At 49.6% G+C, this 23,288-nt stretch overlaps 1 protein-coding gene and 1 long non-coding RNA gene across 7 annotated transcripts in view; one reads left to right on the forward strand and one right to left on the reverse strand.

Annotated features, from left to right (window-relative positions):
* Positions 1 to 23,288, reverse strand: part of LOC144734220 (uncharacterized) — an 88,439-nt gene that overhangs the window by 17,689 nt on the left and 47,462 nt on the right. The window lies entirely within an intron of this gene.
* Positions 9,056 to 23,288, forward strand: part of LOC144734218 (runt-related transcription factor 1-like) — a 138,025-nt gene continuing 123,792 nt past the window's right edge. For all 5 annotated transcript variants that reach the window (XM_078616334.1, XM_078616336.1, XM_078616335.1 and 2 more), the window contains exons 1-2: positions 9,056 to 9,193; positions 20,306 to 20,416. In XM_078616334.1, the coding sequence (XP_078472460.1) occupies positions 20,359 to 20,416 (58 nt within the window). In that variant the 5' untranslated portion in view covers positions 9,056 to 9,193; positions 20,306 to 20,358. The remainder of the gene's footprint in view (positions 9,194 to 20,305; positions 20,417 to 23,288) is intronic.

A 23,288-nucleotide genomic window follows, 5' to 3' on the forward strand; every position in this document is an offset into this window, starting at 1 on the left:
AAGGCTGAGCCAACCTAGGGGGAGCACGATGGCAGATTGAGCGACCACTTGCTGTTCATATCGAGCATCGTGGCCAGCGACCAAACCTGGTTCCCCAGGATGATGGAGATAGATTATGGAGCCGTGTGCTAACCCACTGCTCCACATCTCTCCCATGAAAGTATGTACATCCATAACCATAACCAACCACACGAACATTTTAGCTTGCTTTAAATTATTTACCCAATTTCCATTATAACTGTAATTTAAACAATTGGCCTACATCAAGTTGGATAGATTATTTTCTTCTTCTTCCACTCATCTCATAATATTAACAATATATTACATAAATATTTGCAGAAATTATTATAATTCTTCAAAATAATAATGATATATAATTTTCTGTAAAATAATACATTATAATATATAATAAAGTTATAAATAGAATACATGATAATATAATTATAATTTTAAGGAATAAAACATTTCCTTTAAAGACCTGATTAATGGCATTGGGTTCCGAGAAAGATATAGAGTGATGAAGTAAAGCACGTCACGATGGAACTGGGGGCCTCGCATAAGCCCCAGGGAGTCGTGCCAGTCGGGTCTGTCCTTCATTTCCTCCTGAACCGCTGCCACGGCCGACGCGATCGCAAGACCCCGACGCTCGCTCTCTCGCTCTCTCTCGCTCTCCTCCCACCCCGACTCTGCCGCTCGCTCCGCCAAAAAAATCCCAAAGCCCCTCCGCGTCTCCTCGGTCGCGCCGGGCCCTTCGCCAGGCCTTGCGGCGGCGAGGAGGAGCGGCAGGGCCGTGTGCTCGTGGCAGTAGAGAGAGGGGGGCGGCCGCTGGTGGCGGGACCCCGCGAGCGTTCTGCGGCGTGTAAAAGGAAAACCTCAAGCGAGGTGGGTGGGGGGGGGGGCGACGATGTGAAAGTGTGGTGGTCCGCCGCCCACATCGTTCAGTAAATATGATGATATATTTAAACTATTTTATTTTGATTTTACCCAGGTAAGGCCCACTGAGATATGCAAGCAACCTGGCCACGACGGATAGCCCAACGAAGTGGCTTATCACGTGTGAAATTTATAGCAGCCAAATACTCTAAACGCGCGACGTTGATTCTAAATGTGGAGGGAAAAACCGGAGGGTCCTGAGAAAAATCCACGCGACCACGGGAAGAGAGAGGGACACGCAAACTCCAAAAGTATATAAGGCGTTAGAGTCGGGATCGAACCCACGACCATCCTGTATACCAGGCGGGGTAGTTAACATCTCACCACCGTGGCGCTCCAGTGGGGTGGAGGGGCAGCAGTGAGGAGTTGGAGAATGCGGACTATGCAAGGGGAAGACCCCGTTGCACACACAGAGAGCATGAAAGAGACCAACTTGCTATACAGCCACCACCCCCGAGTCCCCCAGACACGATCGCTGCCTGACTGTGTGATTCACTAACCCCGTCTCTGAGTCACTCTATTGCAGGTGTGAGAATCCAACATCTGGCAAAATATTGTTTTTTATCATTGGTCGCGATAGTGTAGTGGAAACATTATCCACGGTAACGAGGCCGTATCTTATCGTATGGATGGCTGAGACACTCCAGTTTCCTTCCACACCAGCGTCAAAAACAATGAATCCTCAACATGTTAACTCGTCAAATATCCCAAATCAAGATCCCCTTTAAAATTAGTCTTGAGCCAAAGCGGTGGTGGAAATGCAACACTGCTATGTCAGAGGCCAACGTGGATACACGTAGTACAAAACTAAACGTCGCCGATGACCAAATCACCCAGAATGCACCCGAACTTCCGTAAGTTGAGCAGCGTTCAGCCTGGAGAGCGCTTGGATGATGGGCGACCACCAAGCATCAGCCGCTGGTTACCGCTGGTTACCGCTGGTTACCGGTGGTTACCGGTGGTTACCGGAGGCTGCGGGGCGACGTTGCGAGCAACAGAACAGGGCAGTGCAGCAAAATCCATCGTTGCACTGCACTACGCTCCCACGTCTACGCTCCCCACGTTGACAGACCCGCACCGGCCGGCGTGGTTTTTGGACGTCTCGTGACCCCCACACGACCCCAGCACGGCCCCCGCACGGCCTGTGGGGAGACCGTCTCATCCAGCAGTGGATTGGCAAAAGGGGCTGTGAGCGCATAGCAACAAGGGGTACGGTATTTATAAACCGTCTGTCCTGTGTGGTGAGGTGTCCAAGGCGTGTCCTGTGTGGCGAGGTGTCCAAGGTGCGTTCATCCGACGGCCGACCGCTGCGTAAACAGACGCGCGCGCGGTGAATAACGGCAGGATGTGCGTGTGGTCGCGTGGGTTCGCGTCTTTGTTTTGCTCGGTGCCAATCTCGCTGGAAGCGTTACATGCGCCGAGCGCCATCGCAGCTCCCATGCCCAGGACCGGCGTTCATTTGGGAAACAACAAGACCATGATTTACGCTCGTCGACCGTGCGTGCGTTTGCTCCTTTAGTCGACGGCGACTCCCGGAGTGAAAGCGAGTCTTCGAGAGACCGCGGCCGGCTCCAACGGAACGAGGTCAATGAGCCCGCACGTACGTAGTGCGTCCGTACGTTGAGCTTGTTCCGCAACGCAGGGCGCAGGGCTGACAAAGAGGTTGCCGTGCTATGAAGCCTGTGACCTGACTTAATTTCTCGGCCACGGTTGACATCGCTAAATGGTATTTTGTTAACAACCCCAGTTTATAAGGCCCAGAGGCCGCTCCGTCCGCAGTCCGAGCCGCGCAGTCGCACGACGAGGACATTCGACGGCGCGTCGAGGACCGCGACGACCGGCCGCGATTCGCGAACGGCGCGGCGCGGCGCCATCGATTGGAATGCGTCGCTACGAGCCGCCCAGCGGCTCCCGCGGACGCAGAGTCCGTCTCGACCACGAGAACGGCCCATCGCAGCGGCTTGCACGTGGAGTTATGGCAACAGTTGCACGCAACCAATGTTGTGCACGCCGATTGCTCAGGTGTGGACTCGGCTTAAAATAGAACTGCATCCCCCCCCCAACCCCCCTCCCCGCAGCAGAGATTGCATGTCCGTACAAGCTGGGGGGGTAGAGGGGGGGTGGTGTGGAGGAACTTTAATCTGCGCGTGTGTGATAGTGTGCGTCCCAGCGCACGTGAGAGCGATAGTCCCCGTGCACACTGCTCGCTTTGTTCCTCAACATCATGGGGGGGGGGCTGGGGGGGGGATAGGCGAGGTGGGGGGCGAGGTGGGGGGGTTCTCGAGGTCGCCGCTGGTTATAAAGTCGTGCCGCCCCCCCCCCCCGCTCTCCGATAAGACTGTCCGGCAGCGGGAGAGAGCCTGACCAAATAATCAGCGAGGCAGTCGCGATGGGCCAGCGCTATCGCCACCACCGCCGTCGCCGCGACAATAAAACTTCACAAACAGGGCCCAGCGGCCTGCTGCCGGAGAAAGTCGTCGAGAAAACGACGACGCAGCAGCGCATTGGAATTCCGCGTTGTTTGCGTCGTCGGTGTCATTAGTACCCACCCTGTTTCCTTGGCTGCGAATATTTTCGGTTTTAAAATGAAGCTGCTCCGTGATCAGTGAATTTGTGCGACGAGGTTTTCTCGACAAGAGTATTTAAGTGTTAGGTTACCCGATGAACCGTCAAGTTTGCACGATGTTGTCCAGGCAGGTGGCACCGAGTGATTGTAGGAGTTTTAATCCGGCGCTGTGCGTGAGCAGGAAGTCAGCATTTCATCGTCCTCATGGCTCCCGCCACAGGAATGTGTAGTTTCCGTCACTGGGTTATGACCGCCAGAATGAGTGTAGGACGAGTGCTACGTCTTGACGTTAATGTGACCACGGGGAGCGATGAAACTAAATCAGTAGCAGTGTGTAATCAACTTGCGTGCAGGTGGCTTGTGAAGACCTTCAGCAGCAGATTGATCGTGATGATGATGATGATGTGGGCCTGGAGGAAGCAGTGCTGAGTGTAACCCCCTTACATGCGTGGGTCTCCTCCAGCTACTCCGCGTTGCTCTCACAAGCCAAACGCTCAAGAAAGATCCCTGGTCAAACATCCCAATGCAGGACCCACCTGCAAAATAATCTTGAGACTCAGTAGTATTATCCCAGGTGAATAATTGTCATCAATTTAAAGTGCATTCTGTCATGTCAGAGTGTGGTTAGCATGCTGGAACTTTGATCCAAACTCTACTGCTTTGATCTCCCAGCATGCCAGTTCAGGCAACGGTGAAAGTTTCTTAAAATACCCCCATACTCCTGTCCAGCCAGCTGTACACATTGGACGCACCCAGATTTGTCAATCGGCAGGTCACGTGTGGTGTCGTTAAAGTATGAGGGTGAGATGTTAACGACCACGCCTGGTATACAGGAGGTCGTGGGTTCAATCCCGACCCTGACGCCTGCTGCTGTATATTTTTGGAGTTTGCGTGTCTCTCTCCCCGTGGTCGCGTGGATTTTTCTCCGGGTCCTCCGGTCTTACCCTCCACATTTAGAATCAACGTCGCGCGTTTAGAGTATTTGGCTGCTATAAATTTCCACGTGATGAGCCACTTCGTTGACCTATCATTTGTGGCCAGGTCGCTTCTGAAAAAAGATCTCTATAGCTCAGTGGGCCTTGCCTGGCAAAGTAAAAAAATAGTTGAGTTTTATTTTCCAGGAAATCTGGTCAGCGTGGAAGAGTAGGCCAAATTTCTCCTCCAGAGAGGCTTTCTAGAGCTGCCTCTAGTGGAAGAAATTTCGCCGGCAGTGGCGTGAGCGAGCAATGTGACGGCTGCGCTGTTGTGTGCGTATTGTTGAACTTCTTTCGCACCGTACGTAGCCAATCGTGCTAATCGTGCTAATCGGAGGTGCGGTGAAAGGACAACAAACTAAACACAAAGAGGAGTTCTAAAGAGATGTGAGGGAGACGGTGGAAAGGGACCGCTCCCTCACGCGCACCTTCACCTCTATCAATTAAAAAACATTATCTCGGGCTATTTTCTTTGGCTTTATAAAACCATAAAGTACAAACTGCTTGAGATAAGCGTGCTACTGAAATCATAAAATAACACCCCCGAGTGGCTGGGCAATCGCCGGTGACTGCCCTCTTACGCGCGAGTGCGCGAGGCCGGCTGGGCGATCAACAAATCCCCCCCCCCCACCCAAAGCTGTAAAAAAAAAAGAGAACGCTCGCCCGTAATTTGTGACATCGCAATAAATTACACGCGGGTCCAAACGCCGAGTGGCGATAGCGACCCGGCCAAAAACAACACACGAACACACACACACACAGAACGCACGGCTAATCGGTAAATACACCAAGGTGCTCGCTCGGCCTGCAATGCCGATTAATAATTGATGGGAGATATGATGAATAGAGCTGGGCGCAGCCGTGCTGATGGCAGTAGTGGTGCTGGTGGTGGTGGTGGTGCTGGTGCTGGCCCTGCTAATGCAATGTTTGCTGTAAAAGGCTTCTGTGTATTCCTGGGGAGTTCAATCAATGAAAGTCCAAATGGATACGCGATTGTGTTTGGCGAAAGTGAGCGCATGTAAATGTTGCAGAGGTGGGGGCAAGGGGGGGGGGCACGGAAAAGAGCACAACCGAGAGCTTGTGCTGCTTGCACTCAATTGACACAGAGGATGTCAAATGGCACCGGGTTAAACTCACCTCCAAACGGAACAGGTGAAAGGAAATGTACGCGTGTAACGTTGAAATTCTTGAGTACCGTACGTAGCCAAACATGCTAATCGGAGGTGCGGGGGAAGGACAACAAACTAAACACAAAAAAACTGTTCTAAAGAAATGTGTTTCCAATCGAGATAATTTAAGAGTGCATAGCTCCAGTGAAAATCGGAAGGAAGAGCGTTCCAGACAGCCGCAGAAGCGCATCTGAAAGCGCGCGATGACGATGCGGTGACCGCCGCCTTTGTTCGATGGCTGAGTCAAAAGCCGGCTGCTGCTGCTGCTGCTGTGAGGATGAGCGGAAATGTCTGTGATCGAAAAAGGTTTGGAGCGACGACAGCGTCGTGGTGTCGCGACGCGTCCAGCGGCACCGGGGGGGGGGAGGAGACGGAGCGGCGACATCGGCTCGCGTGCCGATTGTTACGTCGCCGGATCGCGAGAGATGACGGTGGCTTGCGGAGGCCTTCATCCAGCAGTGCATTGATGTTGGCTGATGATGAATTTAAAAGCTATCATATTATTGGCAGACTTTGTCAATCCGCTGCCGCACGATGGGCTTCCCATACCATGTCAGCGATGGAGGGTTGTTTGACCATACTTCACTACACTGGTCAGTGTGTTGGTAAGGTTGGGTAAGCACTGATGTAGCTATGGCCAGGAATTGAACTCAGGTCAACGCCAGGTGCACAGTGACCTGCATGAACCACTATCCCAGAACTGGAGTCATTATACAAATATACATTTCTAATGATGTAGACTACACAATGCAGAATCATGATCCTCATCGTCACCACCATTATTATTATTTCTACTACTGTACTAGGAAAGTATCACCAAGTCTGGAGAGGTGGTGGTGACTTTGCGGAGGTCTTCATCCAGCAGTGGATTGGCCATGGCCAATGACGACGATGACAATGATGACGATATACTACATGTGGACTAATGCTGCAGAGATGTAAAGGGACACGGGGGAGGTTTAAGACATTTGCGAGCTGAAAATCACGAATCCACAAGCAGTTTAGGGAGTCGTTCTTTGAACAACAGATTGCGTGTCACACGGTACCTTCGCTGGATCTTGCGTCAACTTTTTAAACGCGCATCTCATTGCACGGCAAGTACAGTTCTTTCAATTGAACCGCTGCATTTTCCACGGGGAACGGTAATTTGCCCGGGGCCTAAAAACGTTAATTCATTTTATTACATTTTTAGTTTAGAATTTAGCACGCACGAATAAAATAACGTGGAAGAGCGGTGGCGCTACAAAACCGGCCACCTGAGTTTGATTCCCAGCCGTGGCTTAGCGGTGAGCGTTGAGTGCAATCCGAAGCCGTCCTGGACGCCCAACCACGACGCCCGTCACCAGCCGGCGTTGAACCAGGGCGCTGAACGGCAGTCAAATGAACCTCCATGGCTATATTCATCCAGCAGGCGATTCAGTAAATTATCGTGAAATCAACTTTGAATAAACGCCAATGGGCTTGGGCAGGGCCGACGGTCAAGGATGAGTAACCGAGTGGCAAACAAGGAATGGGACGTGCCCAACAGAGCTTCCACTGGGGAGACGGAGCGATGAAGTTAGCTCTTCCGCGTAGGCGATCGGTAAATTACTACACTGTCGGATTGTGACTGGGAACATTAGAGGCACAACAAGAAGCCGGGGGAGGCAGCGAATTAAAAGCACAAAATCTATTTGAGCGACTTGACGCAAACTGGTGAAGAGAGTAGCGAATGCCAAGTTGTTGAGTAAACATCGTGGCTGGAGCTCCATGGAAGGAATACCACGATCGTTGACGTCTTTGAGAAAGGAGGTGGCTCCCAAAGAGAGAGAGAGAGAGGAGGGGGGGGCGAGGGATTGTGAGAGATGGCGACGTCTTGGGGAGAGACTCCATCTAGCAGCAGATGTGACAGATGCCTGTAAATCATTATCACATAACATAATACCGCCGTGCGTGCGTTGGTGTGTATTATGTACTCGGTATACGATTACACACACAATAATCACGTGAGTTTTCTTAAAGTAAAATGCGACGGATGTAAACATAAAGCAAACCTCGTGCGCATGTGAAATCAATGACGTATAGGAATTTAAATGCGCTTTGATCAAAGTCCAGAATAAGCCAGATCACATTCACACTCCTTCACTTATTGCAACCAGAGTGGGATTGTCGGGCATATGGTTTGTGCCTCGCTGCAGCGGACGGGTTGGCCTTTACAAACATGGGAAGCACACGCCTCTGTCATTCCTGACTCAACCCACGCCAGAAGAAGGCAAAAAAAATGGTAGCAACTTTAAAATATTTGTTGCAACTCTGCGGAGCGTGACAATTCAACCTCGACCAAGTACGGCGCTACGTTTGCTCATAAAATAAATTAATTTGATCGCGCGGATGCTTCAGGCGCAGGACAACAGCCTTTCAAAGTTACGCTGAATTAATCCTGACCCCCCCCAACCCCCAACCCCAAACCCCCCCCCACGTTCATTCGTCAAACACCCGAAATCTCGATTGCGGATTTGAAATTGCCGAAGCGTCCGCCGTGCACGTCCGAGCGACGCGACCCGGCTGAGCCTCGCTCAACTGGCGTCCTGAAAAATCTCCTCCCTGTTTTTTTTTTTGGGGGGGGGGGGGGGTCACGTATTTTGGGTCACAAGAGTGCGTTGTGGCAGGAGTGTGGTGGTGGGGGGGCTGTGAGGGGGGGTGTGTGTGTGGGTGTAGCCTCACAGCTCACAGAGCTGGTGGGAGTGGATTGCGGCCACGATGTCACAGAGGTCACGTGGCCAACAACCGTCCAATGGCTCCGAGGCGGTGGCTTTTTGAGGTTAGGTTGGCAGCGCGTGCAAACGCAAAACCGCCAGTGAACCACAAAGCGGGAGCAGCTAGCCACGGTCTCTTCCATCAGGATCCACTCTCAACCACACGCCCCTCTCTCCCTTGCCTGCGAGCGAGGCAATTTTAGATTATAGCGGTGGGCGAGACGGAGAGAGCGAGCGAGCGAGCGAGCAATAGACACAGGACAGGGGGAGAGAGCTTCGAGACCGAGAAAAGCCAAACGAGAACCGTGCGAAGGGCCGTCGTGGAGTCCCCAAACCACGAAACATTTCTTCAATTGGGACAAATCCACCTTGCGCTCCTGCCACACCAAGCCGCAACGCACGGGTTGAGCCAGGTCTGCTGCCAGCGCGGAAAAAAAAACAAATCGGTGTCTTGGCGACGTCTCGTTTGCTGCCCTTTCGAGGTAACCGAGAACTTTGTCGAGACGTCAGAAGTTTCATTTTTTTGGGAACTCTTTTGAAGTCGTCCAGCTCCTTCAAAAGCCTCGAAAACCACACGTCCGTTTTTTGGTTGTTGCTATTTTGGATCAGTTTGGAAGGGCGGAGGTCGTTTGACTTTCCGTGGGTCGGTCAGGGCGGGCGGGCGGGCGGGCGGTGACCGTCACAGCTCATCGCGGGCGGTTCGGTCGATGCTTTGCGGTTGCTGGGGCGGCACGAGACCGGCGCTTGCACTGGGGACCGGGCCACCCCGCCGGGCAACCACGAGATAAGCGGAGCGACCACAGGCGCGGCCCTACGGTGAGTGCACGCAAACCACCGAGCGCGCGCGGCCAATGCGACGCTTCTCTGACCGCTTTTCACGTGGTGCTTGCGCATGGCGGTTTTTGTTTTTGGATATATAAAGCGTCGTCTTACGGCGATTTCGCCAAAGGAGGGTGAGCGTGCGTGGGTGCGTGCGTTGGGTGTACGTGCGGGTTTTTTCTTGGTCGTTTCGTTCCAGTTTTAAAGGAAGCTCAATTTTTCGAGGAGTCGTAGAGGCGGCTTGTAAAAGATGCGTAACAGTAACTAGTTAATGCGAAAACCCAAGGTGGAGAGAAGAGGGAGTGCGCATTGTGTTGGTTTGCATGAGTCGGATTTTTTTAGAAAAAAATGTTTTGTCAAAATTTAAGGAAGCAACATTTTGAGAGGCTTTAAAATGAAGATAAGAAAAAAAAATTATACCAGGTAAGGCCAACTGAGCTGTATAGTTATTTTTTCAGAAGCGATCTAGCCACAAATGATAGCTCAACAAAGTGGCTTATCACGTGAAAATTTAAAGCAGCCAAATACTCTAATCGCGTGATGTTGATTCTAAGTGTAGAGGGAAAACCCGGAGGACCCGGGAGATAAAATCCACACAACCAGGGCGAGAACATGCAAATTAAAAATACACAGCAGGCGTCAGGGTCGGGATAAAACACACGACCGAGCGCATACCAGGCGAGGCAGTTAACATCTCGCCACCGCAGCGCCCCTTTGTAAAAGGGTGTTAGAATTATGGTAACAAGACTGGGATAAAAAAAAAGTAACGGTGGAGAAGAGAGATCGTGCGTCGTCTCGTTTGTGTGCGGGGGTTTGTTTTGTTACAATTTTAAGGAAGCGACACTTTTCAGAGTGACACTGTACGGGCATTTTAGAACGCGACTGTTTGCAAAAAGTGCGAGATACTCGCGCGTGAGATGCTTTATTTTTATTATTTTATTATTTCCATTCTACGTGACTTTACCGAAAGAACCAAGAAGATGAATCTCTGCAGTTACGAAAGCTTTAAATCGAAATGTGTGTGGTGTGTATGTGGATTTGCGCGCGCATTTTTTTTTCCCCTTTACAATTTTAAGGAAGCGATATTTTAGCGACGTTATAAAAGCCTTACTTTTTTCATTATTTATACGGTTACACAAGTGGGGCACGACTGAGACGCAGATGAGACGTGCTGGGGGAACTGAGAAAACTCGGTACAACGCAAATTAATTAAACGTACAAATGTTACCGACGAACGACGCTTTCACGAAAATTGCATTTAAGCGTAAATTCAGATGGAACAAATTAATGCAACGTTTGTACACGTGCATTTTCCAGTGGCCACGTGGGTTTATTTAGGAAGTCGGGCCAGGCTGCCTCGAACCCTTCAGAGCTGGCCGCGGCATATTTCTTTTTTGTTCCCCGTTCTCCGATTGAAACCTTCTCAAGGGGCTTAATCGATGGTCGCGTCGTCCGCTTTGCACGGCAGGGGAAGGGGCGGTGGGTATCCTGAGTCTGTGGCACGATGCAGATTCACTCTCCCCCGAGCGGGTGTCTTCACCCCAGATGGTCGAAATTAAACTATTTAAACTAAACTAGTTTTTATTTTAGCAGGTAAGGTCCACCGAGCAATGTTCTAGCTCGTTTTCAGAAATTACCATGGCCACAAATGAAGTGGCTTATCGCGTGCAAATTTATAGCAGACAAATACTCTAAAAGCACGTTTCCAAGTGTGGAGGGAAAAATTGTACAATGGAGAAAAATATACGCGACTGCGGGGAGAACACGCAAACTCCAAATATGCAGGCATCAGGGTTGGGATCGAACCCACGACCTCCTGCATACCAGGCGAGGGAGTTAATATCTCACTAACGTGGCGCCGTGGCCTGAACCAAGCCATTGAAAATCGCTTCAAGTTGTTGGCCAAAATGTATGAGAATTTTAAATATATATATCTACAGTAAAACCTTGGATTGCGAGCATAATTCGTTCCGGAAACGTGCTTGTAATTCAAAGCACTCGTATATCAAAGCACTCGTATATCAGTTGTGATCACGTGACGCTCGGCAGACAAAGCGTATATACGTACTACTCGTATTGCAAGACCTCGCTCGTTTATCAAATTAATATTTACTTAAAAAATTTGCTCGTCTTGCAAAACACTCGCAGACCAAGTTACTCGCAATCCAAGGATTTACTGTATACCGTATTCCCCGGATCATAACACCTAACAGACCATAGGACGCACCCCTACCTTTTTGTTGTTAAAATGCACGGGAGAAAGGGTGCTTTATAATCTGGGGAACATTGTAAACGGAGCAGATTTAATGTTGCTATTGCCGAATCCGCTGCCCTTTAAAAAAAGTATTCCGTTTATAATTACAGTAGATTGTTTTAGTTTATTATCTGCAAACGCACGTTGGTTAAGAGCTCCGTGATTGTTTTCTTTGCGGTTCAGGTTGGCGGAGTGAAATAAAATGTCACTTTTACGCCTTGCATAATTCGGTAAATATGCCAAAATATGTCCCATTATAAAAACGTGAGCACATTTCAATCAGTGCAAATAATAAACCGTCATGGTCGGCCATTATCAATTCACGGCCAAGCCATGCGCCGTCTGTCGCGCTTTCTGCGACGTAACAATGAAATCTTAAATATTAAACATAATTTTACCCCAAATTCAATTACAAATTGTGCATGTTTTTGTCCGCGCTGTCACAATAGTTAACTTTAAGTGAGCGCCAAATCGCGCACGTACAGTATTCGCAAATTCGTAAATCTAAGTCCACGTTGCAGATTTAATTTTCGCGATTGACGAGCGTGAAGGTGTTCGTTTGAGAAGGACCCGCCAATGGAGAGAGAACATTACGCCAAGCTAAAATGTGAATTTACCCAACGCAACCGTGGAGAGATGCTTGCCTGGGATTACACCGAGAGCAAGAAAGAGGAGCCACATCGATGAGAGAACGTGGGCAAGTTAAGAGACGTAATTCAAAGAAAAGTAATTTGGCTTGGGTGGGACGATGGCGGCCGACGCTCGAGACTATGTAACGGAGTGGCAGCCAAGAGACGGAACGCGTCCGAGAGGACGTCCCCTGGGGAGACAGAGCGACGAATCCCGACACTGACGCCCGTAGGTTTGGAGTTGGCACGTTCTCCCCGTGGCCACGTGGATTTTTCTCGGGGTCCTCCGGTGTTTTCCCCTCCAATACATTTCTGCACGATAGGCCGCTTCGTTGAGCTATCATTTGTGATAGCCAGGTCGCTTAGAAAAGAGAGCCATAGAGCTCAGAGTGGGGCCTTACCTGGTAAAAAAAAAAAGTTTAGCGATTAGTTTTTGGTTTATTGCGCTGCGCTGTCAATCGGCTGACCTGAGCTGGAATTCGCGGCTCAGGCGAACATCAGCGGTTGTGCCCCCCCGCCCCAACCTACCGCCTTCTCCAATACGCACTGACCGTTGCGGTGAAGTATGGTCTAAAGAAGCCCCCATTGCCGACACGGTGTGGGGAGGCATTCATCCAGCAGTGGACTGACAAGTATTGTACGCGTTCAAGCCACTGAAAATGTTCACTGTAAATATCCATTGTATATACATAGTAACAACAGTCATCTTCTGTGTATATTGCAATGTAAAATACAATATTCTCTATCCTCAATAGAATAACGTTTGAACTGTACACGGTAATCTTAAAACACATTTAATGTACTAAAGTACCTCTTAGATTTATGCAAAAAACAATAAAACAATGATAACCATCTGCCCTGTAGCCTTCAGAGGCTGTTGGGGTAAGTGCTGTTAGCGAGCACCGATGAAGGCTGGCATGACACACGAATATACAACCACGCTCGACCGCCTTTGTCTCCCCAGAGCTGATGTCTACACAATGCACTCATTTTGTGTGCATTACGCGCTTAAATTATTAATATCATAAAAATATATATTCTGCTTCGATCTCCAGCTTACTCAGGACTAGATATTTAATACCGATGTTAGCTGTGGCATGATTAAATTCAGCTCGCTGGGTTTGTAGCCCAGTCCACTAACCACTGCACTGCTTGTACGTACAAAGACAAAGATCCCCCATATAGCCATAACAGACTGTTGGGGCAAGTGCTGTGAGCGAGCACCTACGAAGGCCGGCACGGCACACGAGAGGGTGGGTGGCCAGCACCACCCCGGCCGCCGTGGCGATATTGACACACGGCACCAGGTCCTCATTTGAGGCTGAGTCGACCTAGGGGAGGCCACGGACCGGTTCAGATAATCGTCACTGGTGTTGGTCGTGAGCGGGAATCGAACTCGAGTGGCCGGGTTCGGAGCGCAAGCGCGCTAATCGCCGCACTACATACACACGCGCGCAAACAATGCACACGGCACCTAGAATCTATTCAAACATGCACGAATTATATAAATGCGTTGCATATCTTTACGCGTACTATACAGTAACATTGAGGCTGTTTCATAATGGTTTTTGAGATGGTTAAAAAAAAAAGATCCATTTGGGACACATCTGGCTAATGTTTTTCCCTGTATTTCACATCTGCAAACTTAAACCACGCTTTCAAAATTAGATGGACTCAATGGCTGTGTGCAGTGAAGTCATCACCGGCCGCAAACACCGTTGGCAAGCACATGGGAGACGCGCACACACACAATGTGCACGCACGCTACGTCCACAGCACGAACCCGGTAGCAAGCTTTGCTCGCTTTCTAGCGGCTTTATGGGCACACTCCGTCTGTCCGCTGTTGGTAACGACCGCACGTACCGGCTTCAAGTATTTGGCCTCAGACATCAAGCGACTTTGAACTTCAAGGCTGTCGCTGCTCTGCGAGTGGAAGCGGTGAAACCTCCGGGTCGTAGTTTTCTTGGGGCGGGGTGTAAATATAAACGTTGCGGCTTTTAGATTATGTTGTCTATTTATAGCAAACAGATTTGGTGATACTACTACTGCTGCCGCATTTGCGTGGTGCATATGTGCACGGTTGGCTACGTGCAGTGCAAAAGAAGTTCAACATACGTACGGACGTACTTGTGCAAATAATACGCAAAAAAAACTCGACGCAACGCCGTGGCCCTGAAAGTGAATAATCACAGACGTTTCGGGCAAATGTCCTTCCTCAGTGCACTACACAGATACCACAAAAGTATTTTTTTCATTCATTTTAGTTTTATTTACGACCATAGTTGTGCCACATTTTAGATTTGCAGCCCTTCTAGATCGTCGCTGGGACTTAAATTAATCTCTGTATATGTGTGTGTGTGTGTCTATGTTTGCAAATTCGCATGTTTTGTGCAGATTATTTTTTTTATATACAATGTATGGAAATGTTAAACACTCCTGGGGATACATGATGTATGATATCATTGTGCGCGTAAACAAAGTTCAATTACAATAATGATGAATATATCAACTACACAGGCACGCTGAGAGGTTTTCTTTTGACATCACATGAAATCCCATAATTATTTGTACAGAGATCATTTATAAACGTTGGTAATCGTTGCAGAGTAAGAATGCTTATGCAGGAAAAAAAAAAAAGCTCCCAAATGTGTCTCAAGACAAATTTCCAGGAGCGTCCTGCCGGGCACGTCGTCCCAGATGTGATCGTATTCGCTGCCAGTCGACGGTTTTGGCTGCGGCGTGGGAATAATAATAAATAAATAACGATCCGCGATTTTAGCTATCATCCTAGATGTAATTTCCCAGGCGCAGTAATCGACCATTGCTTTACATAACGGAGTCGAAGAAAAAAACCCGCCCCAGCGTCGAATGCAAATCGTAAAATAAATACTTTCATGTTGTACAAAAGGCGCCAAAAAATCGTTCCAAAAAAACCTAAACGAAACTAGCCAAATTGAGGGCTATGTCATTGGCACAGCATTAAATGTCAAATATTTTTTGCCTCGGCATCTGCCGCTGTGTCGGGTTCAATCGCCGCCTTCGTGGCTCGGTCAACGGCCGCGGCAGCACCGGCGATGGGCGTTGTGCTTACGCGATCGCACGCGAGTTCACCTCTCCCGGACCAAGTGAAGAGAAGTCAAAGTGATTTGCCACTCAAATGAGGCATTGGCGCTCGTCTCTTTAGATTTGAAGCTTTCGTGACTGCAAGGATTCATATTCTTAGGTTTTTTTTTCGGTAAAGTCACGTAGGTAAATAAATTAAAATTAATGAAAGTAAAATAAAATAATAATTTTTAAAATTTTTATTTTTATTTTTTTACCTACGTGACTTTACCAAAAAAATCCTAAGAATATGCTCGTCTCTTTGTTTAGAGCCCTGCAGAGCCAGTGGCGGAGGGCATTCCCCGCACTCCTATGGTGGAGGCGTGTTTATCCATAGGGCAACCACCGTTGGCTTCTCCAGTAAGCGGTACTTCAATTATTATTGACGGTGGAGGGATGATGGGCCGAGTCACCCGCCACCCCAACCAGGGTTTGAACTCGAAACCTTCTCGTTGCGAGCCGTTCGCTCCCCCGCTGAGCCACCAGGCCAGCTAGAGCTAGAGAAGGGCTTATATAGTCAGTTCTTTGTTTTCACTAAAACTCAACTCTTTCCCAGCTTTCATGAATTTGGAAATGTACTTCTGCACAAAGAGGGTCATGTCATCACTAAAATTAAACACTCGGCCTCGCAGACTGTTATAAAATAGAAGATTTTATAAATATAAATCTTGTTCCTCTAAAATAAATATTTCTTCATTTCAAAATTTCACTGTGAGTTGAGAGTCGTACTTTGTGGCGCTCAGCGTTTTCATTAAAACACGAGAACAGCTTTTATTCAAGCAAATTTGATTCTCTGCCCATTGGAGATTTTTCACGGTGAGAACGGGGGGGGGGGGGGTATCTGCAAGGCTACGTTTTTAATCGTGGCCGCTTTAAACTAATAATTTGACATCTGCAGTCGTGAGCGTGGCCCGAGCGTTGATATTTACGAGGCAGAAGTTCTCGCGGCTCGGTTTCGGATGCACGTGTGCGGCGCAGATAGTGTCACTTCTGCCAGCGCCGCTCGGAGGAAATGAGAGCTTCTCAAACCGGCCGTTTGGCGTTGCAGAAAAAATATCTCTCTGCCTGCCACTCACTCGCCGCTTGTTTCGTAAGGTGCCTCTTGTTGTTCTAGCACGCACCTATCATTGCCCCTGCTGCTGCTGCCACTGTTGCAGCTGCTGCAGCTGCTTTAGCTGCTGCCACTCCTGCTGCTACCGCTGCTGATGCCACTGCTGATGCTGGCACTGCTGCTGGCACTGCTGCTGGCACTGCTGCTGGCACTGCTGCCACTGCTACTGCCGCTGATGATGCCATTACCACTGCTGCTGGCACTGCTGCTACCGCTGCTGCCACTGCTGCTGCCACTCCTGCTCCTGCGGCCACTGCCGCTGCCAATGCTGCCGCTGCTCCTGCTGCTGACAAAGCTGCTGACCTGCACGGCCATAGCAAGTTTAAGTTTATTGCAGGTAGGAACAACAGGTTCCACACTGCCCACCAGGGATTATTTGTCTGTCTGTCGAGCACGAATGCGCTGTCCAACCAAGTTCCCACCTGCCCACTCCGAAGGAACGTGTTTTGTTTAACCCGGATGATGACAACAATTTGCATTTGCAAGAGCGATCCGGGTCACAACAATGAGAAAAGAAAAAAAATCGGAACAATTATCACGGTTGGCTACGTACGGTGCAAAAGAAGTTCAACAAACACACCCAATGAGGAATTGAAAATAATGGCCAAAATATAAATTATCCTGCAGCACAAATCGGCTGGGGCAGATAACCTCCAGGTTGAACACGGAGCACATTACAAAAGCCAGAGAAACATTTAACATAATTAATCAAATATAGGGTGACTTTGGTACCTAAATATGTAAACAAACAAGGATATATGCCAAATGCAATTGAAGATACGAATGGACTGTTTTAGCATTGTGATTGCAGTCACCAGGTGATGATAGGCATGGACGTATTTGGTATTCACACCAATCTCATACTTCCAAGTTGACCGTAAGAAAGGTGCTATGGTTATGTTTGGTAAGCATTCAGGAACATTTGCGCAATTTAATTGACCACTGTGGAACTGTGACATATCCCGGAGTTTCACGTAGATGGGTGAGTGAGTAAATGAGTGGGTGAATGTTTGAGTGGGTGGGTGGCTGAGTGAATTAGTGGATGGGTGAGTGATTGAGTGAGTGAACAAACGAGTAGATCAGTGCGGGTAAGTAAAAGTGAGTGGGTGGTTGAATAAATGAATGATTGAGTGAGTGGGTTAGCACGTGACTGGGTAGGCGAGTCGATGGGCAGAATCTGCGGGGCCCGTATATCGGTGTTATTGTGGTGGTGGTGTGTGTGACGATGTGGTCACCGTCTGCTGCCAATCAGAGTTGACGATGTTCGGTGTTGGTGATGGACACTGGCACGGATGTGTGTGTATATATGTATAAACTTCTTCGCACCGTACGTAGCCAACCGTGATGTTTGGAGGTGCAGGACAACAAACTAAACACAAAAATCCGTTCTAAAGGAATTCTTTTCAATCTAGATTATTTAAAAGTGCATCACTCCAGTGGCTTCCTAAAATCGGAAGGGACCACACACACGCACACACACACACACACCTCCACCAGATAGGCCGACGGAGTTCATACGAAGGTGTGTGGTGAGAAGGAGTGGTGGTGAGGAGTGGTGAAAAGGAGGAGTGGTGAGAAGGAGTGGGGGGGCTAGGGGGAGAGGGGGGGGCTAGAGGCTGTCTTGTTTGGAGTTGACGGGTCAGTCACTTTCCACCGACGCCGGCTAATCCTCGCGGTGTGTCATTACCGGAGCTTGGTGTCAGCTGTTAACACTTTGGAGACTTAATTTGCGAGTGCAAGCTCGTCGTGCGGCGGTTTCATTCTCTGGCGCGCAGTTGTGTTCGTGGGCTATTTGCACATGATTACGATGTCAACGATGATATATTACTCACCGCTGTGGTTTTATATTCAATTGTAATCTGCGTTTAGCCGGTAAATGTGCGACACGATCCAAAACGGAGTGGCCTTCGTCCTCGAGCGGGCACCGGGAGGCACTCTCCAGCTCGTGGTGGAAATTCCACATTGCTATGGTCGGGATGAGCAGAGCCAACGGGACAACTGCTGTTGACTTTATTTTCATCTCGCGAGCGTCCGATGCCGAGCGGCGTGGTGGGGTATTCACGATGTCCAGAAACCCTCCACCATTCCAATAGCCACTTAAGAGTCTCGAGATCGGCTCCGGAAAACCCGCGCGTTGAGTCGGCTGGCATGTTCCGTTTAAGACTCGTTCTTAGTCGCGTCGACAAAAGCACGTGGAATTCCAGTCAAAGTCTTCAGTCTCTTAAGTCTCGCTGACTAAGCGGTCGAAATCTTACACCGCTGTATTGTTAGATATGAATGTGAGGGGGAGGCAATTCACCTCCTACCCCCCCCACAATATTATCAACTCACACAAACATTGAACCCGGTAAATCTCGTTTGCTCTGTCCCTGTTGCACCGCAGTGTCCTAAGGTGTGACGAGATATTATCGTGGCGTGCGTCTACATTGAGACTCGTTCATTTCATCTCGTCTCGGCCAGTGGCGCTTCGCTCGCCGGTGAGCAGCGGTCGGCGTCGAGCTCGGCGATACGCGTACACTCGTCGGCATCGGTGCCGCGTGTGCCACCACTGGCCAATCGTTTCGGTTGGTTAACCCGTGACCTCCCGCTCGCGGGCTCGCTCGCGAGCCTTCCACACTTCACGCGACGGCCTTAAAGTGCACGTAGCCAACGTAAACATAAAATTGTAAATGCGTTAATGTTATAAGATGTTCATCGCAAATTTTGTTTACAAAATGAACACTGCTCGCAGTGGAGGCGCCGTTGGTGGTAATCTCATCCGATCCCCAAAACTTGCCGAGACACCATCCCTGCTTGTGCGAGTGAGTGGTAAGCGAGTGAGTGGTAAGCGAGTGAGTGGTAAGCGAGTGAGTGGTAAGCGAGTGAGTGAGTGGTAAGCGAGTGAGTGGTAAGCGAGTGAGTGAGTGGTAAGCGAGTGAGTGGTAAGTGAGTGGTAAGCGAGTGGATGGTGAGAGAGCGAGCGGGTGAGAGAGCGAACGGGCGAGCGGGTGAGAGAGCGAGCGGGTGAGCGAGTGAGTGAGCGAACAAGCGGGCGAGCATGCCAGCGGGGGTGGAGCTAAAGTGATCGCGGACGGTCCGCGATGTTGGCAGAGGCGTCTCGCTGTCACGAGCTTGTGCCGTCACGCTTTTATCCTTGCGGGTAAATGTTTGCGATAATGGGTACCCCCAAACCCCCCCCCCCTTCCCAAGCCTTGTGGGCTTGAATGTGACCTATGTCTCGAGTGCAACGTAGCTCTTGTGCCCCTGAGAATAAAATAAAACAAATGAAATGACCGCGAACAAGGAATCCTGCGCGCCCGAACGTAGGTCAAAGGTCGACGATGCAGTCGCAGTGTGGCAGGGGCCGGTGAATAAAATAAGTGTTTGTGCTTGGGATCGACGGATGTGGTTTTCGACAACGGCAGCGCCGTGAAAGGGATAAAGAACAAAACGTCGCCGGGTGGAAACGAAGCTGGACGCATCGCCCCTCGACCTGTTTTCGGGCCGTGCTTCGTATTGTCGGGTGCAAATACAGATTCTGATTCTGACCATGACTCCACCACCGTTTTGAATAAACCCCACTCTTTATTTCAACCACTATCAAATTGCGTAAAAACGTATAATCGTTGTAAAGTGCCTTGGATTAAGATAAGGTGAGCCCTGCAGTGTGACAACCTGCGACACCCATCGCTATTATCAGACTCAACTTTGTCCTGCCACCTTCAACCAACATTTTTCGACTTGACGATAAGAACTTACAAGAGGTGTGGGGGCCACGGGTCTAATTGGGGGGTGAACTACGTGGAACCTTTACCAGTGGGTTGTTGTCTTGTGGAGAAACCGTGCGTGGCCCCCACGACAAGGAATGTGGAATTTTAAGCAGTGGCTCGGAGCGCTGCCCAATTCTCGTTTGAGCGCGGGGAGATGTTTCGACTTCACTCGGACCCGTGTGGTTGGGCAAATGGGTCGGGAGCCTAAATTTGCGAGGGTTGCATTTAAAATGTTTTATCTTATTTCTTTCCACCTTTCTGCAGCGCAAGACGACTTGCCCCGCCTAGAGGAGCCGAGATCCCGGTGTCACCCCGCCATGGCGTCCAACAGCATCTTCGAGACTTTCTCGCCATACCAGCAGCCGTTTCTACGCGGTAAGCTCACCAAGCAGGGCACCACCTCCGCTCACGACTTTTATCAAATTTAATTCGCAATTGAATAAACGAATGGGCATACAAACGTGACAAATGCAGCCGCTCCACACTGTTGGGAGACGTTCTGCCGCCTGTTTAAATACGTGCCGACGATCTTTTTAACTCTGCCCATGACTGGCTGCCTCTTTCGTATGCTGTTGGAACTTCTTTCGCACCGTGCGTAGCCGGACCGTGATACGAGGTCACATGTTTGACGCTGCGTAATATCTACATTGTATTGTGTAGACTCGCAGAGACCCACAGACTCACGTAGGCCCAAAGACTCGCATAGAGACGACAAAGTCGTCCACTGTCTTTGTTCATTTGCAACACTCCCAACTTTTGCTTTACCACAAAGGACGGGGATAAGTGTGTTGTCGAGTCTGGAGGATACGCTATCTCTATCCTTCAGAGGAACAAATGAGTAATTCTTGCCACACTCTGTCAGCCTTGCTCCCTGGGAAACCCGACGTAACAGATGAATCTGACTTGGTCTCAAGGTCCATCTGTCCGACACGATCCTCACAACGATGACCCCTAACGCTTTGTCTCAATACCTTTCCGGAACAAATGTATTCTCGTGTCATGTTATACGCCAGCACGCACGCACACACACATACATACATACAAACACACGTTACAGTTATTGAATGCGTTTTTCATGAACTTTAGAACGTCTAGAATACATTCTAGACTAAAAAAGTTGTTCATATATTTACATCCCATGACGAATAAGAATAATATATTTTAAGATGTAGAGTTTGTGGAGATGCCATCTGTGGCTGGGCAGGAGGAGTAGAGAATGGCCGAGGGTGAGGTGGGAGGGGATGCGGTGGCTAGGAGATGTCAACTACCTCGCCTGGTATGCAGGAGGTCGTGGGTTTCATCCCTACCCTGACGCCTGCTGTATATTTGGAGTTTGCGTGTCTCTCTCCCCGTGGTCGCGTGGATTTTCTCCGGATTCTCCGGGATTTCCCCTCCACATTTAGAATCAAAATGTGTTCTTAATATTTTTGCTATAAATTTCCACGTGATAAGCAACTTGGTTGAGCTGTCATTTGTGGCCAGGTCGCTTCCGAGAACGAGTTATGTAGCTCAGTGGGCCTTACCTGGTAAAATAAACAAATCGCTGAAACAGTGAACGGTAGATACGGAGACAGTGGCGGTGAATTAGAGAAGGGGAACAGAACGGACGGTCGTGGAGACAGAGACGATATCTGAGCGGACAATCTCGTGCTACAATGAGGACTTCTGGCTTTGAAAGAGGAAGAAGCGAAGCGACTGTGCCTACTTCACATGTGGAACAAATATATTCACACAAGAGGTGGGTTTTGTTGTGATTTTTTTTAAACATTTTTTTTTAGATGCAAGAGGGAAATGCCTGCGGCTCAGGGAGTCGAACCATGGCATCCTGATGTGATAAACAAACTGAAAGCTAAATTATAAATAAGTGGAATGCACTGCCTAGAACCAGATGGTCACGGGTGGCGTGGAATTAAGTGAAAGATTACGTGTAAAGGGAGAGTGTCTCCATGGCACCGCACACGCTCATTGGTGGCCCTGAGCCAGGGGTGGAAATTCCACATTACTATGGTGGGCGCCAGAATGCCCATAGCACGACCATTGCGCACTGTCCTGAAAAAGTACAATTTTAGTTTTGGTGTGGGTGTGTGTGTGTATACATTATATATGTCGTGGGGAGCAGCAGAGTAGTGGTAATGCGGCGGTTGAACGCTACGCTACCAACCCGGCGGCCCGGGTTGGATTCCCGCTCACGGCCAACAGCAGTGACAATTCTTTGAGCCAGTCCTGGGCCTCCCCTAGGTCGACTCAGCCTCAAATAAGTATCTGATGCGATACGTAAACATCGCCATGAGGGAGACGATGGTGGCAGGGTCTGGTGTTAACCACCCACACCCTCGTATGCCGTGCCGGCCTTCATTAGGTGCTCACTGACAACACTTGCCCCAACAGTCTGTTAAGGCTACACGGGGGGATCTTTGTGTGTGTATATATCTCATAAGAACATAGAACTAACAAAGAATAGTTTAGCAGTAAACACACGACGGCTGCGACTCACGTGGAGAGAAATGACAAACGGCGAGAGAGAGGATGGGGTGGTCACGGCGGAGACAATTGGCGTGCGTGCCGCCGCGCGCTGCTCTCCTGAAGCACGGCGTGACTGCCGAAACGCAGCAGCCCCTCGCAGGCAGAGGTCGCAACCGGGTACCCGATACCCGGCTACCCGTGCCCGGCCGGGTACGGGTAGCCGTTTGCGGCCCTGGTGCGGCCGGGTACGGGTACGGGTAGGCCGTGAGTCACTGGTGAGTAACCCTTTGTCACTAATTTCGGGTAGGGAACGGGTACCCGTACCCATTTGCGACCCTGGTGCGGCCGGGTACGGGTAGGGGTAAGGAATCAAAACCCGTTTGCGACCTCTGCTCGCAGGAGAGGGCCCGCCGTGGATGGACGCCACACACGGCACGTACGGCACACAACACACACGGTAAACACGGTGACCCTCGCTGGCGAACCCGCGAGTTCATCTGCCCGCTCACCTGCTCACAAACAACAACACAGTCCGCTAACCAGCCCGCTGGCTAGCCTGCCAGTCAAGGAGCGACACATACAGTGGAGAAATTAATATCCATTAAGCACAAGTGAAGCCTAATAAACGTTAAAATAGTAAAAAATTCCTCTACATTAAGAACAAAAAATATACATTTCAATACAATGTGGACAACTAAAATAATATTGTAAAACGAATAAATCACAGGACTGTAGCAACAATAAGGGGAGGTGATGGAGCAGTTGCACAGGAGTCCAAAGCGCA

Source organism: Lampetra planeri, chromosome 50 (assembly GCF_965212315.1).
Source record: "Lampetra planeri chromosome 50, kcLamPlan1.2.h2, whole genome shotgun sequence".
In the NCBI taxonomy this organism is placed as follows: Eukaryota; Metazoa; Chordata; class Hyperoartia; order Petromyzontiformes; family Petromyzontidae; genus Lampetra; species Lampetra planeri.